At 42.0% G+C, this 20680-nt stretch overlaps 1 protein-coding gene across 1 annotated transcript in view; it reads left to right on the top strand.

Moving 5' to 3' along the window:
• Nucleotides 1–19740, top strand: part of LOC124149494 (sialin-like) — a 32101-nt gene extending 12361 nt beyond the window's left edge. Inside the window, exons 4-12 of the mRNA XM_048394220.1 lie at nucleotides 5524–5682; nucleotides 7835–7922; nucleotides 9115–9210; nucleotides 10269–10390; nucleotides 11842–11991; nucleotides 14049–14181; nucleotides 14900–15055; nucleotides 16699–16784; nucleotides 18921–19740. Coding sequence (XP_048250177.1) covers nucleotides 5524–5682; nucleotides 7835–7922; nucleotides 9115–9210; nucleotides 10269–10390; nucleotides 11842–11991; nucleotides 14049–14181; nucleotides 14900–15055; nucleotides 16699–16784; nucleotides 18921–19151 — 1221 coding nt within the window. The 3' untranslated portion in view covers nucleotides 19152–19740. The remainder of the gene's footprint in view (nucleotides 1–5523; nucleotides 5683–7834; nucleotides 7923–9114; nucleotides 9211–10268; nucleotides 10391–11841; nucleotides 11992–14048; nucleotides 14182–14899; nucleotides 15056–16698; nucleotides 16785–18920) is intronic.
• The last annotated feature ends 940 nt before the right edge of the window (nucleotides 19741–20680 follow it).

Below are 20680 nucleotides of genomic sequence, written 5' to 3'. Positions count from 1 at the left end.
GTGTCTCTACATCACCATACAGGTGAGATATGTGTCTCTACATCAAAACACAGGTGAGATATGTGTCTATACATCACCACACAGGTGAGAAATATGTGTCTCTACATCACCACACAGGTGAGATGTGTCTATACATCACCACACAGGTGAAAAATATGTGTCTATACAACACCACACAGGTGAGATGTGTCTATACATCACCACACAGGTGAGAAATATGTGTCTATACATCACACGACAGGTGAGAAATATGTGTCTCTACATCACCACACAGGTGAGATGTGTCTGTACATCACTACACAGGTGAGATATGTGTGTCTATACATCACCACAAAGGGGGGAAATATGTCTATACAACACCACACAGGTGAGATGTGTCTATACATCACCACACAGGTGAGAAATATGTGTCTCTACATCACCACACAGGTGAGAAATATGTCTATACAACACCACACAGGTGAGATGTGTCTATACATCACCACACAGGTGAGATATTTGTGTCTCTACATCACCACACAGGTGAGATATGTGTCTCTACATCACCACACAGGTGAGATATGTGTCTCTACATCGCCACACAGGTGAGATATGTGTGTCTATACATGACCACACAGGTGAGATATATGTCTCCACATCACCACACAGGTGAGAAATATGTGTCTATACATCACCACACAGGTGAGATATGTGTGTCTCTACATCACCACACAGGTGAGAAATATGTGTCTCTACATCACCACACAGGTGAGATGTGTCTATACATCACCACACAGGTGAGATATATGTCTCTACATCACCACACAGGTGAGATGTGTCTATACATCACCACACAGGTGAGATATGTGTGTCTCTACATCACCACACAGGTGAGAAATATGTCTATACAACACCACACAGGTGAGATGTGTCTATACATCACCACACAGGTGAGAAATATGTCTATACAACACCACACAGGTGAGATGTGTCTATACATCACCACACAGGTGAGAAATATGTGTCTCTACATCACCATACAGGTGAGATATGTGTCTCTACATCAAAACACAGGTGAGATATGTGTCTATACATCACCACACAGGTGAGAAATATGTGTCTCTACATCACCACACAGGTGAGATGTGTCTATACATCACCACACAGGTGAAAAATATGTGTCTATACAACACCACACAGGTGAGATGTGTCTATACATCACCACACAGGTGAGAAATATGTGTCTATACATCACACGACAGGTGAGAAATATGTGTCTCTACATCACCACACAGGTGAGATGTGTCTGTACATCACTACACAGGTGAGATATGTGTGTCTATACATCACCACAAAGGGGGGAAATATGTCTATACAACACCACACAGGTGAGATGTGTCTATACATCACCACACAGGTGAGAAATATGTGTCTCTACATCACCACACAGGTGAGAAATATGTCTATACAACACCACACAGGTGAGATGTGTCTATACATCACCACACAGGTGAGATATTTGTGTCTCTACATCACCACACAGGTGAGATGTGTCTATACATCACCACATAGGTGAGAAATATGTGTCTATACATCACCACACAGGTGAGATGTGTCTATACATCACCACATAGGTGAGAAATATGTGTTTATACAACACCACACAGGTGAGAAATATGTGTCTATACATCACCACACAGGTGAGAAATATGTGTCTATACATCACCACACAGGTGAGATATGTGTGTTTATACATCACCACACAGGTGAGATGTGTTTATACAACACCACACAGGTGAGAAATATGTGTCTATACAACACCACACAGGTGAGAAATATGTGTCTATACATCACCAGACAGGTGAGATTTGTCTATACATCACCACACAGGTGAGAAATATGTGTTTATACAACACCACACAGGTGAGAAATATGTGTCTATACATCACCACACAGGTGAGATGTGTCTATACATCACCACACAGGTGAGATATATGTCTCTACATCACCACAAAGACGAGAAATATGTGTCTATACATCACCACACAGGTGAGATATATGTCTCTACATCACCACACAGGTGAGATGTGTTTATACAACACCACACAGGTGAGAAATATGTGTCTATACAACACCACACAGGTGAGAAATATGTCTATACAACACCACACAGGTGAGATGTGTCTATACATCACCACACAGGTGAGAAATATGTGTTTATACAACACCACACAGGTGAGAAATATGTCTCTACATCACCACACAGGTGAGAAATATGTCTCTACATCATCACACAGGTGAGATATGTGTCTATACATCACCACACAGGTGAGATATGTGTCTCTACATCGCCACACAGGTGAGATATGTGTGTCTATACATGACCACACAGGTGAGATATATGTCTCCACATCACCACACAGGTGAGAAATATGTGTCTATACATCACCACACAGGTGAGATATGTGTGTCTCTACATCACCACACAGGTGAGATATGTGTGTTTATACATCACCACACAGGTGAGAAATATGTGTCTCTACATCACCACACAGGTGAGATGTGTCTATACATCACCACACAGGTGAGATATATGTCTCTACATCACCACACAGGTGAGATGTGTCTATACATCACCACACAGGTGAGATATGTGTGTCTCTACATCACCACACAGGTGAGAAATATGTCTATACAACACCACACAGGTGAGATGTGTCTATACATCACCACACAGGTGAGAAATATGTGTCTCTACATCACCATACAGGTGAGATATGTGTCTCTACATCAAAACACAGGTGAGATATGTGTCTATACATCACCACACAGGTGAGAAATATGTGTCTCTACATCACCACACAGGTGAGATGTGTCTATACATCACCACACAGGTGAAAAATATGTGTCTATACAACACCACACAGGTGAGATGTGTCTATACATCACCACACAGGTGAGAAATATGTGTCTATACATCACACGACAGGTGAGAAATATGTGTCTCTACATCACCACACAGGTGAGATGTGTCTGTACATCACTACACAGGTGAGATATGTGTGTCTATACATCACCACAAAGGGGGGAAATATGTCTATACAACACCACACAGGTGAGATGTGTCTATACATCACCACACAGGTGAGAAATATGTGTCTCTACATCACCACACAGGTGAGAAATATGTCTATACAACACCACACAGGTGAGATGTGTCTATACATCACCACACAGGTGAGATATTTGTGTCTCTACATCACCACACAGGTGAGATGTGTCTATACATCACCACATAGGTGAGAAATATGTGTCTATACATCACCACACAGGTGAGATGTGTCTATACATCACCACATAGGTGAGAAATATGTGTCTATACATCACCACACAGGTGAGATGTGTCTATACATCACCACATAGGTGAGAAATATGTGTCTATACATCACCACACAGGTGAGAAATATGTGTCTATACATCACCACACAGGTGAGATATATGTGTTTATACATCACCACACAGGTGAGATGTGTTTATACAACACCACACAGGTGAGAAATATGTGTCTATACAACACCACACAGGTGAGAAATATGTGTCTATACATCACCAGACAGGTGAGATTTGTCTATACATCACCACACAGGTGAGAAATATGTGTTTATACAACACCACACAGGTGAGAAATATGTGTCTATACATCACCACACAGGTGAGATGTGTCTATACATCACCACACAGGTGAGATATATGTCTCTACATCACCACAAAGACGAGAAATATGTGTCTATACATCACCACACAGGTGAGATATATGTCTCTACATCACCACACAGGTGAGATGTGTTTATACAACACCACACAGGTGAGAAATATGTGTCTATACAACACCACACAGGTGAGAAATATGTGTCTATACATCACCAGACAGGTGAGATTTGTCTATACATCACCACACAGGTGAGAAATATGTGTTTATACAACACCACACAGGTGAGAAATATGTGTCTATACATCACCACACAGGTGAGATGTGTCTATACATCACCACACAGGTGAGATATATGTCTCTACATCACCACAAAGACGAGAAATATGTGTCTATACATCACCACACAGGTGAGATATATGTCTCTACATCACCACACAGGTGAGATGTGTCTGTACATCACTACACAGGTGAGATATGTGTGTCTATACATCACCACACAGGTGAGAAATATGTCTATACAACACCACACAGGTGAGATGTGTCTATACATCACCAAACAGGTGAGAAATATGTGTCTCTACATCACCACACAGGTGAGAAATATGTCTATACAACACCACACAGGTGAGATGTGTCTATACATCACCACACAGGTGAGAAATATGTGTCTATACATCACCACACAGGTGAGAAATATGTCTATACATCACCACACAGGTGAGAAATATGTGTCTATACATCACCACACAGGTGAGAAATATGTGTCTCTACATCACCACACAGGTGAGAAATATGTCTATACAACACCACACAGGTTAGATGTGTCTCTACATCACCACACATGTGAGATATGTGTGTCTATACATCACCACACAGGTGAGAAATATGTGTTTATACAACACCACACAGGTGAGATGTGTCTATACATCACCACACAGGTGAGAAATATGTGTCTCTACATCACCACACAGGTGAGATGTGTCTATACGTCACCACACAGGTGAGATATTTGTGTCTATACATCACCACACAGGTGAGAAATATGTCTCTACATCACCACACAGGTAAGATGTGTCTATACATCACCACATAGGTGAAAAATATGTGTCTATACATCACCACATAGGTGAGAAATATGTGTCTATACATCACCACACAGGTGAGAAATATGTGTCTATACATCACCACACAGGTGAGATGTGTCTATACAACACCACACAGGTGAGAAATATGTGTCTATACATCACCAGACAGGTGAGATTTGTCTATACATCACCACACAGGTGAGATATGTGTGTCTATACATCACCACACAGGTGAGAAATATGTGTCTATACATCACCAGACAGGTGAGATTTGTCTCTACATCACCACACAGGTGAGAAATATGTGTTTATACAACACCACACAGGTGAGAAATATGTGTCTATACATCACCAGACAGGTGAGATTTGTCTATACATCACCACACAGGTGAGAAATATGTGTCTGTACATCACCACACAGGTGAGAAATATGTGTCTATACATCACCACACAGGTGAGAAAGTGTGTCTATACATCACCACACAGGTGAGAAATATGTGTCTGGTGATACAACTGATCATGGCGTTAAACAAAATTGACTCTTTCTTTCTAATGACAGAATTTGAAACACATTTTTTAAATGTGGCTTCAGATCAGACTAACATGCATGTGTGGTTTTCTTGTAATGTTTCTGTCATGAAATGGCCTGTGTTGTTATCACAACCATATTGCATAAAATACATTAAGAAAATCGATGTCATTTGAGGTGTCCCATAAATATGGCAAAGTCTTTATGATTCAATGCAGGTGCCAGGCGGTTATCTAGCTGAGAGGTTTGGTGCCAAGAAGTTGTATGGCTTCGGAATCCTTTGTACCTCCATACTTACCCTTCTGACACCAGTGGCGGCAAGACTTGGGGGGCTGCCTGTCTTCATAGCTGTGCGAGTCCTGGAGGGGATAGGAGAGGTGAGTTCATGACAAGGGGATAGGGGAGGTGAGTTCATGACAAGGGGTTGGAGAGTTGAGTTCATGACAAGGGGATAGGGGAGGGGAGTTCATGACAAGTGGATAGGAGAGGTGAGTTCATGCCAAGGGGTTAGGAGTGGTGAGTTCATGACAAGGGGATAGGAAAGGTGAGCACATGACAAGGGGATAGGAGAGGTGAGTTGATGACAAGGGGATAGGGGAGGGGAGTTCATGTCAAGGGGATAGGAGAGGTGAGTTCATGACAAGGGGATAGGAGAGGTGAGTTCATGACAAGGGGATAGGAGAGGTGAGTTCATGACAAGGGGATGGGAGAGGTGAGTTCATGACAAGGGGATGGGAGAGGTGAGTTCATGACAAGGGGATAGGAGAGGTGAGTTCATGACAAGGGGATGGGAGAGGTGAGTTGATGACAAGGGGATAGGAGAGGTGAGTTGATGACAAGGGGATAGGAGAGGTGAGTTTATGACAAGGGGATGGGAGAGGTGAGTTCATGACAAGGGGATGGGAGAGGTGAGTTCATGACAAGGGGATAGGAGAGGGGAGTTGATGACAAGGGGATAGGAGAGGGGAGTTGATGACAAGGGGATAGGAGATGTGAATTCATGACAAGGGGATAGGAGAGGGGAGTTGATGACAAGGGGATAGGAGATGTGAGTTCATGACAAGGGGATGGGAGAGGTGAATTCATGACAAGGGGATAGGAGAGGTGAATTCATGACAAGGGGATAGGGGAGGGGAGTTGATGACAAGGGGATAGGAGAGGTGAATTCATGACAAGGGGATAGGAGAGGTGAATTCATGACAAGGGGATAGGGGAGGGGAGTTGATGACAAGGGGATGGGAGAGGTGAATTCATGACAAGGGGATAGGAGAGGTGAATTCATGTCAAGGGGATAGGGGAGGGGAGTTGATGACAAGGGGATAGGAGAGGTGAATTCATGACAAGGGGATGGGAGAGGGGAATTCATGACAAGGGGATAGGGGAGGTGAATTCATGACAAGGGGATAGGGGAGGTGAGTTCATGACAAGGGGATAGGGGAGGTGAGTTCATGACAAGGGGATGGGAGAGGTGAATTCATGACAAGGGGATAGGGGAGGTGAGTTCATGACAAGGGGATAGAGGTGAGTTGATGACAAGGGGATAGGGGAGGTGAGTTCATGACAAGGGGATAGGAGAGGTGAGTTGATGACAAGGGGATAGGGGAGATGAGTTGATGACAAGGGGATGGGAGAGGGGAATTCATGACAAGGGGATAGGGGAGGGGAATTCATGACAAGGGGATAGGGGAGGTGAGTTCATGGCTAGTGGATAGGGGAGGTGAGTTCATGACAAGGGGATAGGAGAGGTGAGTTAATGACAAGGGGATAGGAGAGGTGAGTTGATGACAAGGGGATAAGAGAGGTGAGTTCATGACAGGGGGATAGGGGAGGTGAGTTCATGACAAGGGGATAGGAGATGTGAGTTCATGACAAGTAGATAGGTGAGGTGAGTTCATGACAAGGGGATAGGAGATGTGAGTTTATGACAAGGGGATAGGAGAGGTGAGTTCATGACAAGGGGATAGGAGAGGTGAGTTCATGACAAGGGGATAGGGGAGGTGAGTTCATGACAAGGGGATAGGAGATGTGAGTTCATGACAAGGGGATAGGGGAGGTGAGTTCATGACAAGTAGATAGGGGAGTGCAGCTGATCATCAAGGACTAAGTAAGAGATACTGGAGAGATCTGTCATCACTAACCAACCTGGCTATTAGATGTTAGGTTTCTGTTATTAATCTCTTTCTGTTAATCACTGTCAACTGAGAACACAAGGTCTGCTTGACTATTGCCCTTCTGTCCTCACTGAACACCTCCACGGTCTAGTTGATAGAGCGTCTGTCCAGAGAGAGCAAGGTCGGTGGTTTGATCCCTGTCCGCTTCATACTTTAAAAGATGGTACTTCTTGTTACCCAGCCGGGCACTCTACATTACGGGGATAAAAACAAGAACTGGTCAGCTCAGAGTCAGTATACTGTGTCTATTACTACACATGCACACACACACACTCATCTTACTACAGAAGAGTAAGAATTGTGAACATAATGTTATTGCCCATTTCCCCACCTCTGTCTTCATGGTGTCCTGTTGCAGGGGGTGACCTTCCCATCTATGCACGCCATGTGGGGGAACTGGGCACCCATCTTGGAGAGGAGCAAGCTTGCAGGATTTTCCTATGCTGGTATTGGAACCCTTGTCAGACATGTTGCATGATAGATTATTATACTGAAATGTGTTGTTTGCCTTATCATCTTTACTGATGAAGCTAACCCATGACGATCTTGGTTAGGATAGGTCTTCAGCAACCCATGCTTGCCATATAAGGTGACTACGCTTGTCGTAAGAGGCGACTAAAGGGAGGGGTGGTCAGGCTTGCTGACTTGGTTGATTCGTGTCATTGTATTCCAATTGCGTAGATCGATGCTCATGATTGTCAATCACTGGTCTGTCTGGTCCAGACTCGATTATTTAAAGACTGCTGTCATATAGCTGGAATACTGCTGAGGGTGGTGTTAAACAAAAAACAAACAAACAAATACTAATGAAGCTAGGCAGGGTAGCCTATTGGTTATAGCGTTCACTCGACACTTCACTTGAGAAGATAAGTCAGTATATCAACTGTCAAGCTATATTGTATACTAAAGAATATGTTCAGGAGTTGAATAGTCTTCATTGAAGCAATCTTTATGTAATGACTGTAATATTTACTATATAATCTTGCAGGATATAACTTGTCCTCTGTTAAGGCATGGATTATATCTCTCATTGATCAGTTATGACCTTCATTTATGTAAATGTTCTAATAGAGAATAATTTAATTCAGAATTTGCTAGACATGATAGAGTGTTACACAAACAATACACTAAGCTGTCTTTCTTTCAATGATCAAACAACTGCAAATAAAAAAATTAAATCTAATTATTCTTTCCAAAAATAATGAAAGAGATGCTTGAGTGAGTGAGTGAGTGAGTGAGTGAGTGAGTATGGTTTTACGCCGCTTTTAATGATAACACCACAATATCATGGCGTGAAACACCAGAAATGGACTTAACTCATTGTACCCATGTCAGGAATCGAACCTGGGTCTTTGGCGTGACGAGCGAACGCTTTAACTACTAGGCGACCCGAGCGCCCCTAGATGTTTAAGTACATTGGGGACTCACCAGTGACCAGAAATGAGAACTAGATTGCAAAGGTGTCCTTGCTAATTGTGTGGCATTGTACCTAGCGGCATGGATCACTGCCTGTGCTGACAACCTCTGGCTGGCCAGGCCAAGACAATATTGTTTGCTGGTCGCTGGATGTAGCTGCTGTTGGGAACACTGGCCTAAAACAACATTCACTCATCCTCTTTGTGTGTGATTGTTTGACAGGGGCACAGTTGGGTGTGGTGTTTTCCATGCCAATCTCTGGCTTGCTGTGTGCGTCAACATTTCTTGGAGGCTGGCCGTCTGTCTTCTATGCCTTTGGTAGGTTGAATATTTGTTGAACAACTGAATTTGTGCTATCCCTTGTCTTATTGAACAACACACAGACTAAAAATCTATTGTTGTTGTTATTATTATTATTATTACTATTATCATTGTTGTTGTCGTTGTTTGGGTCTTCAACTCGATGGGTTTTTGCTGACTTCCATCTAGGGTTGCTGTAACAATTGCCACAGTAAGGTTTGCCTTCAGCAGGTATTTGGGATGTCATGGTTGAATGGCTATATTAAATGGTATGTGGTATATATTATATATATTTCAATGACTTCCTTAATATGCCTTACATTAATAGTTACAAATTTGGTGTAAATTTATGTTCTCATGAACTTTCAAATTACGTGTTGTCAGTTATTTGTCAATAGAATTCTCAAGAAGTTTGGTGAATTGGACACAATACATGTCACCCTTATACTGGGTGTTTGCCATGTATACTGATGATATCTAAGAGCCAAAACTACTGGATGATTGCGTGTAAATAATCAAATCTGAACAAGACAATACAGTGATCGACATCATGAGCATCGATCTACACAATTGGGATACGATGACATGCATCAACCAAGTCAGCAAGCCTGACAACCCGATCTTGTTTGTGTGTCATGTGCCTGTGTGTGTCTCTGTGTGCCTGTGTGTGTCATGTGCCTGTGTGTGTCTCTGTGTGCCTGTGTGTGTCATGTGCCTGTGTGTGTCTCTGTGTGTCATGTGCCTGTGTGTGTCTCTGTGTGCCTGTGTGTGTCTCTGTGTGTCTTTCTAAGTGTTGTTATCACACTTCAGGGGTGATGGGCTGTGTGTGTCTCTGTGTGCCTGTGTGTGTCATGTGCCTGTGTGTGTCTCTATGTGCCTGTGTGTGTCATGTGCCTGTGTGTGTCTCTGTGTGCCTGTGTGTCATGTGCCTGTGTGTGTCTCTGTGTGACTGTGTGTCATGTGCCTCTGTGTGCCTGTGTGTGTCATGTGCCTGTGTGTGTCTCTGTGTGCCTGTGTGTGTCATGTGCCTGTGTGTGTCTCTGTGTGTCTTTCTAAGTGTTGTTATCACACTTCAGGGGTGATGGGCTGTGTGTGGTTCATCATGTGGATGCTCTTGGTGCATGAAACTCCTGCTGACCACCCTCGAATAACCAGAGAAGAGAGGGAGTACATTGAAAGCTCTGTGGGCAAGAAAACGGTAGGTGCCAGATACATTTAAACCCTATCAATCCTTATGATATATACCCACAGAAGTCATAACAAATTCACTGACAAAACTCATACCTGTTAATAGGAGACAGGGTGATATGCCCTAAAAGAGGGTGGTGTATCCACCATTTAGTTGATACAGGTGAGGCAGCTGTGGTGCATTGAAGGCACCAGATGATTTATTTTTGTTTGTTTGTTTGTTTGTTGTTTAACGCTGCAATTGGGATCGATGACATGCATCAACCAAGTAAGCGAGCCTGACCACCCGATACCGTTAGTCGCCTTTTACGACAAGCATAGTCGCCTTATACGGCAAGCATGGGTTGCTGAAGACCTATTCTACCCCGGAATCTCCACGGGTCCCCAGATGATTTACAACATCCAAGGAGATGTTGTTTCAAAAGTTGGGGTCAGATGTTGTGCTTCCTCAATTAGTTGCATACGATTCTGCCACTCATTAGTCTTAACCCAGGAATTATCCCAACTGTTGATGTGGCAGTTTGGTATCAATTCCATTGATGCACCAACTGAATACGGTTGTTCTGTTGACCTGACATCACATGTGAATGATTCAAATGTATTGCACTTTGTTTTGTGCCAGTCCTGTTTGCAGTGCTTGGACGTTGATTTTCACCAATCTGTGGCATTGCGTAAGCGTTATTTACAGTTAAACTAAAGTGTTTCTATGATCACCTGGTAGCTAAACAATCATTGTGTGCCGTCCACTTTATATGAAACTTAGTTACTTTTTTTCTTTAGTATATATATATATACCGTATTCGACGTAATAAGCGCCAAGGGCGCTCTCAAAATTAGAAATAGGGGGCTCTTATTAGAATATTATTTTGGTTAAAAAAAACAGAGTTGAAAAATCGTAAATTTCGTGGTTTATGCTGACAGCCTGAAATGTTTACATACGACAGATATATTTTTCCAGAATTTAATTGCCCATAATTGAGGGTGTATATAACACACAAGTGCGCATTATACACGAATAAATAAGTCTTGTGTACATTGATCAATCGGAAGGGGTCCTAACTAGGATCGTGCACTAGCCAATATATTAGCAAATATCGCCGTGGGTGCTTATTAGAGCGGGGCGCTTATTACGTTGAATACGGTATATATATTATGTTTAATTTGTAAAATTAGGTATTCTTTCTAAAACCATTGTCAAAATAGAAATTATAGTTAAAATAAGTTTCTTTAACATGATCTATGTAGGTGAAATTCTTTTTGGTAAAAAATAAAATAACTTTGTATTTTTTTTTTTACTGAAATGACATTTATCAATTTATAGACAAATACATTTAAAAAAAAAGAAATATAGGAAAGGTGCTGTATATGTGCCTGTAGGAAATTCCAGGTGCAATGTTGTGTGTCTGTAGGGAAGGTGCTGTGAGGAACGCTCTGTGAGGAATCTGTTCATGTACTTTGCAGCATCTGAAGACACCCTGGAGGAAGATCTTCACCTCTGGGGCATTGTGGGGGATTGTTGGCGGTCATGTGGCAACCAACTGGGGCCAGTATACATTCCTCACCTGCCTCCCGACGTTCATGAAGAGAATCCTCAAGTTTGATATCCAGTCTGTAAGTTGGAATGTAGTGAATGACCTATGGAGTTCCGGAGCTGATATCTCTGGAAGTCCACATTTTTCAATATGTCTCCAAAAGATGACTATACGTAACATACAGACGATCCTTCTCGCAACTCAGAACTATGGATTATCCGTTTTGAGTGAATAGATTTTGTATGTTCAGAGCCTTGGTGAGAAATAATTGAAAATTAATGTGTGTTTTCTGATCTCAGGACAGGTTATCTAGTTTGGGGAAACATGTCACAAGATATCATTTGTGACGTCCAAACAATGGATGACATCTTCAATATTTGCGACAATGCATTCATGTGACCTCTTCACACACAACGAAAACAGTTGGTACAAACAAGCCAATCAGCATGAAGCGAAGCTTATTGTACTCAGCAAGAATTACCAAAAATAATTTAACCTGACAACAAACAAACAAACCCCTAATGTAGAACTGAAAGTGAAGAGTTTGAAGAACTGTCACCATTTTTGGCTGTGCAGAGTTGCGAGTAGATGCACGATACCTTAACTTGTGGATGTCTCTTCGGTAGTAACTCTCCACTCTCTCTAATTGATGTGAGGATTGTGAGAATGTGTGTGAAATAGCAAGCCAAACCCACCTGTTCATTAATGGACTTGTCCGACATTTCCAGGTCAGATTCTCTACAGGGAATCATCATTACCGTATTCCATGTAATAAGCGCCCAGGGCGCTCTCAAAATTACAAATAGGGGGCGCTTATTAGAATATTATTTTGAGTTGAAAGATCATAAATTTCGTTGTTTATGCTAACAGCCTGAAGTGTTTACATACGACAGATATATTTTTCAAGAATTTAATTGCCCATAATTAAGGGTAATATAACACACGAGTGCCTATTATACACGAATAAATAAGTCCTGTGTACATTGATCAATCGGAAGGGGTGCTGATTGGGATTGTTCACTAGCCAATATATTAGCAAATATCGCAATGGGCGCTTATTAGAGCGGGGCGCTTATTACGTCGAATAAGGTATTTAAATTTTGGAAAATATTTTTAAAACTTGTACATTTTACCAACATGCTTAAATGGGATGTACATGATGTTGATATGTCATATAAGAAATAAACGATGAGTGGGAGTTGTTTATCGTACAATAAAACACTGCAGGGAGAATAAACAATGAGGGGCACAGCGACCACGAGTCATTTGTTTCTTACATGAGACAAGAACACAAGTCCATTTTATTAACAGATGGGTTTGGTGTCGGTGTTTTCTGCATATTCTCACAGTCCTCACGTCGATTACCTGTACCTTTTCTCCCAATACTGATTGTCATAGCTCTCCCACTTTTCGATGCTATCATTCGACCCCTGCGTTTATTTACATTGCCTAGCTAAATCACTAGATACTTCCCTTTCAAAAATAACGTTGTCCAATGTACGGCGTCATCAAGTCATGAGCGCATATTCGAATCTCCAGAAATGACGTCATGATAGAACAATAAACCACACTTCATTCTTCACTGTTCTTTGCTATTTATCGCATCGCTATCTTATATTTGCATATACAACAGGCATTGAAAGGGTGTAGCACAGCAACTTAGTAAGCGACATAACTTGGGCACCCCTAAAGAAAATGAAACAAGCCTTGCAAGGTTGAGCTCTACTCTGCACATCCCATCAATGTCACACTGCCCACTGTGACACAGAAAATATGACCTCACAGTCAGCTGTAAATAAGTGTCAAATTTTAAGCTCCTTAAAACTTGAAACACACTCTTCTAGTCCATTTTATCTGTTTTCTGGCCAAAATGTATTGCCACACATACTTTGAGCATTATAAATACCACAAATCTGCATTTTGTAACTTATTATTTCACATACTATTATTTGAAAATGCCTACCGACAATGACTGAGAAAGAACTACTTTTCGATAAATATTAGCTTCTGTAGTAATGCGGCCATCGGATCAGCTGTTTAAATCAGATGTGGCTATTGTGATTTGATACCTCTGATTGACCAATCGGTATGAAGTAATTTCCAAATTCATGGTCAAATTTTCTTTCCTTCTGTCAGGATGGTTTGCTGTCTGCTGTGCCATATGCAGCCCTGTGGTCTGTGCAAGTTCTGATTGGGTTCGTTGCCGACTATCTCCGATCCCATGGTTACCTTACAACCGTTGCCACCCGCAAACTCATGAACTCATTAGGTAAGTTAAAGACATCTTACTTTCAGTAAGGGGTGGGATTTTTTAGCACACATTTGTGGGGCATACACATTTTTTCAAACATCCCGCTTTTCAATCCTTTTCTAATTTTGGGGGGATGGGATAAAATCAGAGGACAGCAAATATTATTTTTGTCATTGCTTGTATAATTGTTTAATTACGCTTAGTAGATTTCAGACCGCCTCCATGGTCTAGTGGTAGAGCATCCGCCCGGAGAGCGGAAGGTCCGGGGTTCGATCCCCGGCTGCGTCATACCAAAAGACCTTAAAAGGTGGTACTTGTTGTTACCCTGTCTGGCGCTCGGCACTAAGGGGCTAAAACAAGGACTGGTTGGCTCGGAGTCAGTATACTGTGTCTGATTGGGGTATTCATGTTAAACTGCAGCATGGTATCTCAGTGAGCAAGCACTATAAATCGGCATCAGTCCGGACTAGTACAAGCAGCCACACAAACACACACACGTACATGCATGTCGCTATATAAGTGCAATAACCTTGGACATGACGTTAAACCCTATTTCACCTCACCTCACCTCACCTAGTAGATTTCAATTGTAAATGTAGGTATTGGATGTCTGACATGTGAAAACATCTGGGACTTTTGGGGTGATCTGTGAGATACAGATACAGATACTCAACCTTTTTTCGTACATTCTGTGAATTCCTATTTTTCTGTAGAAATTCCTTTTGAATGCCTTCAGGACTGATGCTCCCTGCTGGCATGGTGATCGGCGTCAGCTACGTGGGCTGTAACCACGTGTGGGCAGTTACGCTGTTGACCTTGGCCTTGGGAACCAGTGGGATCACAATGGGGGGATACATGATCAACCATCTGGACATTGCGCCCAAGTTCTCGGGTATCTCGACATCTTCAGTGTGTCTGAATATAAACTCTTGTTTAATCACATAAGGATAAAGACTATCACTAAAGACTAACCAGATAATGCAGTGTCTGATATTGTGAGCAACGGTTCACAAAATCTCAGGGCACAATGACACGCAATCAACCAAGTCCCGAGTCTGACCAGCAGATCCATTAAGTCACCTCTTACGACAAGCATGGGTTGCTGGCGGCTAATTCTAACCTGGCATCCCAATAGAGAGAAACTTTTGAGTGGGATGTGATAAATGACATCACAAGACATGAAAATGCAAAACCTATTGTCAGATATTAGTGTTGTCTCAATCATTGCATCAGTATACAGAAGACTCCATCCGTGGGGTTTCCAGGTAGGATTTGTCATTATCAGCCTATGCTGTTTGTAAGAGGCCATTTAATGGATCACGTCGTCAAGGTTGACGTATAGTTGATAGCATGGATCATTGCTCATAATATCAATCACTGGATTGTCTGGTGGTTTATTTACAGGCTGCTGGACCGCCTCCGAGGTCTAGTGGTAGAGTGTTCGCCCTGAGAGCGGAAGGTCCGGGGTTCGATCTCCAGCCTCGTCATACCAAAAGACCTTAAAAGATGGTACTTGTTGTTACCCTGTCTGGCGCTATGCATTAAGGGGCTAAAACAAGGACTGGTTGGCTCGGTGTCACTATACTGTTTGAGTGGGGTATTCATGTTAAACTGCGGCATGGTATCTCAGTGGGCTATCACTACGGCATCAGTCCAGACTAGTACAAGCAGCCACTCACACACGTACATGCATGTCGCTATATAAGTGCAATAATCTTGGACATGACGTTAAACCCCATTTCACCTCATCTACAGGCTGTTGTCATATAGCTAGAATATTGCTGAGTGCTGTGTTAAACAGCACACGAAGAAACTGTATACATGGCCTGTGACACCTTAGTTTGAGTTGAGACCCTAAGCTGTGCATGGGTTTATAGTTTCTTTGTTTGAAGCCCAGATCCTGGCTTGTCAACCCCTGACCCGTGCTGGATGGGGTTATAGGGAAATGCTTATGTAGCAGGGCGTGGAGTCATCCCACAAATGACATCCTTACCTTGTCAGCTTACTGACGGGGTTAACCTCTTTGGTCATGTGGACAAGGCGTCCGACCTCAGATCAGAAGGTCCATGGTTCGAATTCGATCACGGGACTCGAAAATTTTATGGCCTCTACATTGGAGCCCAACATGGGGCTGAGCATGTTCATATTAAATTTGAGCAAAATAAGTCTCAGTACCCTATACTATGCGGCCCAGGACGTGCCTTCTGTTGACTGGGGAGTATGTAGCAGGGCGTGGAGTCATCCCACAGATGACATCCTTACCTTGTCAGCTTACTGACGGGGTTAACCTCTTTGGTCATGTGGACAAGGCGTCCGACCTCTGATCAGAAGGTCCGTTGTTCGAATCCCATCACGGGACTCGGAAATTTTATAGCCGCTACACTTATATTGTAGTAAACATCAAACAAACAAATATGTTGCTGTAATATGTATAATGATCAATGAATTTAATTTCATTATTAACTTATTTGTTCAACACTCTACCATTCTTGGAACTTGTGACAGATGTAGTAACCGATGTTGCTATGGTTACAGGAGTGTTGCTGGGTATAACCAATGGGATTGCTACGATTCCCGGCTTCCTGGGCCCCCAAGTGGTTGGCATCATCACCAACAATAATGTAAGTACACCTGCGATGTGTCTGCACTGATCTGTTTCAGGGCGCGTACTGTATCATTACCCAAAAGTGAATTTACTTTGGGGTAATTTCTCAGTGAGAAAATATCCCTTTCCAGCAGTGTGATTATCACATTAATATGTGTACATGATGTGTTTGATTGACTGAGAAGTTATCAGAGTTATCACTACTTTTCATTCATAAAACTACAACCAGTCATGCACTCATTATACCATGACAGTTTAACGCAATGACATGACATAGCCGTGTTGAGATCGGATACATATTTATTCTTGAATTTAAATTAGATATAAATCACAAATATTGTCAACACAATCCAAGATGATTTCGCTCGTCTCCTTCCAAATCAAAAGAAACATGATGAATTAGACAATGTATATCTGATTGTGCAAAGTTTTTTATCATGTTGCACAAGTTCATGCTTGGCTTTTTCATATGTATTTAAATTAGGCTATGTCATACAGCAAGCATGTCATTCGTCAAATCCAGGATACAAAGAAATCTCACTGCTACAACAGATCTACGGTTTTCGTGAATGTTTTCCAATGTAAACTTTAGTGAAACAAAATTGCAAATAAAAGAATAGTCAAAATATTGTTACATCACATAATCCAAAATGAAACGATGAACTTCGAGTGTTATTTCCACCATACTTACTTGCCAATATTCCTCTACAAACATGTCGGCTCTCACAATCAACCTAGGGCTGTCCATCAGGTCACATCAGGGCACTTTCATGCAAGAATAAAGTCGTACCTCTTCGATCTCAAACTTAGATTTCTTCAAACTTATCTTGGAAACCAATAACACGACTGTTGATTATTTGCCATATTTCATTGGTGTTAACACAGACTTCTTCAAATTTAATAGGACTTGTACTGTTGGTGACCTGTCCAAAATCCAGATCGAAAGGCTCCTGTATTTTTCGAAATTCCATGGCAACGACCGGGGCAGATCTTGGAATCAGTACAATATTTTTTCACCAAACATGGCACATAGATAGGTCTAGTGGTAAACTTTTGATATTTGGGGATTTTTGACATTTTCAAGTAGCCATATCAATGACTTTGACTTTGACTTTGAAAATGGCTATAGTGTTTGTTTCCGGACGGGGGATATGAGCATTGCATGCTTGTTTGTTATTGTTCATCCTCAAGTGTGTGGTTATTGTATGGCCCAACAGAATCATACACACTTCTGTATATTTACAATCACATTATTTCTCATCAGGAGCCATCTTCCCGGGGCGAGCGTGTCCACTAGCCTGTATCAAAGCCTAGTTTCTACATGACTTTGATAAACAGGGAAGTGGACACTCTTGCCTCCGGGGTTGATCGGGAGCATACACGAAACGTAAGTGAGAAGGTGTGTGTGCATATGATATTTTCCACAAGGATGGATACAGTTACTGAACACCAACACGATTGGTAAGAGATGACCATGTAGAATGTATTGGTGGAATGGGTAGAAATAAAAATAACCCTCTTGACACTCAGATTTACAGATTAGTATGTCCTTCATCAAATTTACAGTTTCAATCATGAGACTTGTATTTTTTAGTGACATTTAATGGATTAACAGAGAGAACACTAACTGTATCTCACCGAGTTATTTGTGGTCTGTACTCCTGTACTGACAGTGAAAACAATTTATTAATGGAACAGACTCTTTGTAGTTTGTGTTAACTACAAGGATATAAAAGTTGGAAACAAGTCAGATAAATGGCAAACTGAATAAGTAGATACTTTAGGCTCATCCCTTGAGATTTGCCACTTATTGTGAGTCAACTGTATTTTCAAACCAGGTATGAACTCTACACTGGCCACTGCAGAATTTAGTTACAAATACACCAGTATCTAAAATGAAGCATATCATATTTATCCTCCGGCATTGAATGGGTGGGAATATTGTCAATGGTCAATTTACAGATTTTTGGCATTTTAAGTTTTCTCAATTTCCATGGAAACAATTTGTACCAAGTCTCAAAAGGGGATGGATTTTGTGTTCGTTTATCGGGCTTATATTAAAAGAAAAAAGGGGATATGTAATCTTCTGATTTAATTCAGTTTTGTTTGTGAGCTATGAAATACTTGTCATACATTGTGCACTTGCCCACAGGAGACGATAGCAGGGTGGAGAATTGTGTTCTTCATCACGGCAGGCGTCTATGTGGTCGGGACAATCATCTTCATCGTCTTTGCTCGTGGAGAGGAACAGTCCTGGGCCAAAGTGAAACCTGAGGAGGAAGATGTCTTCAAGAAATCCGAGTCTTCCATACAAGCAACTGTGCAGAATGCTCCTTATGATCAGGAGGTCCTTATACCTCCACCTACTAAGAGCTCTTCGTGATATTGTGACACTGAGTTTGTTGTAAATGTATTAAATAGTGCAATATATGTCATATTCATACACCATACCGACCATGTGGATTCCTGCTTAGAACAGGTCCCCAGCAACCTATGCTGGTTGTAAGAGGGAACCAAATGGATTGGGTGGTCAGACTCAGTTGAATGTAGCCATGGTGTGGATTGTGGCTGACAAAATCAATCACTGCCTTTTTATCCCCCGGGCATATAGTCTACGCCTCATCTGTCTGTCTGTCTGTCTGTCGATAATCATTTCACTTTAGGAGCGTAAGTCGAAAACCAAGTTTTGATACCTACTCTTGTGTATGGACATACAGATTAGATAGAAATTCTCACATCCAACTGGACTCTTGTCTCGTCCAGACTGGATTATTTCCAAGCCGCTGCATCACCAACTTCTTGAAGATGTCATACAAGCAGTATTCAGTACTGACATGGAAGTGGCACGTTCAGTGTCAAACAAGTCAGCTAGTGAACCTGACCACCCGACCCAAGCAGGAGAGTGCTTGGTACCTGTTGTAACCCGGGTCTCACACATATCAGTGTGTGTGTTTGTGTGTTTGTGTGTTTGTGTGTTTGTGCATGTTGTTGTTTACGTGGGATGGTTAATGAGGTGTGTCTGGTCTGTATTGTGGTGGCACATGGTCCTGTGCACAGCGCACAGGTCACAAATCAGGTGAAGTTAAGCAACAGTGGTCATGGGTGACCACATTTGGCACCTCGCCTCCTGAGGGTTTCGAGGATTTGGTACCTGGTAGGATGTGACTCTTAACTTTCCAGCACCTCAAAGGCAGTTTGATTTGTATACTCCCCAGGGAGTAGAAAATGAAAAAGGAGTGCACACTAATCTATTGATCAGGGTAATAATGTAGCACAATCACATTATTTTTCTGAGAGTAAGTTGTACAACTCTGTCCTGTTGTGCTGGAGATATTGATATGTAACAGTGAGCATAACTTTGATGTGTTTACTTGTCTGATAGTAACTTGATTAGATGTTGTCATATTGGATAAAGTACATTCGAAAATGACCCAAGAAGATCCGGGTTAGAATAGGTCTTCAGCAACCCATGCTTGTTGTAAGAGGCGACTAACGGGATCGGGTGGCCAGGCTCACTGACTTGGTTGATGCGTGTCTTCGTATCCCAATTGCATGGATCGATGCTCATGATGTCAATCACTGGATTGTCTGGTCCAGACTCGACTATTTGCAGACCGCCGTCATATAGCTGGAGTATTGCTGAGATTGGCGTTAAACAACAAACAAACATTCCAAAATACCACATTCTTTTACTGAAACCAAAATGGTTGTTGATTTACAGGGAAGTTATAACTGGCTGTCAGCTCAACAGATATTCTTCAGATTATTTTGTGTCTGTGTCTGTATTTACATCATAAAGGTGACAGAACATATATATACTGCCACAAGCCAGTTAGGTCTGTGAAAGAAAGAAGTGTAAAATGCTTGAGAAGAATTCATCCACCAAAGTAGTGAGGTCAGTAGGACCAGTGC

Source organism: Haliotis rufescens, unplaced genomic scaffold (genome assembly GCF_023055435.1).
Source record: "Haliotis rufescens isolate VD_foot unplaced genomic scaffold, xgHalRufe1.0.p SCAF_1, whole genome shotgun sequence".
NCBI classification, from domain to species: Eukaryota; Metazoa; Mollusca; class Gastropoda; order Lepetellida; family Haliotidae; genus Haliotis; species Haliotis rufescens.
Note: the sequence above shows the minus strand (reverse complement) of the source record. Positions and strands in the feature narration are given on the sequence as shown.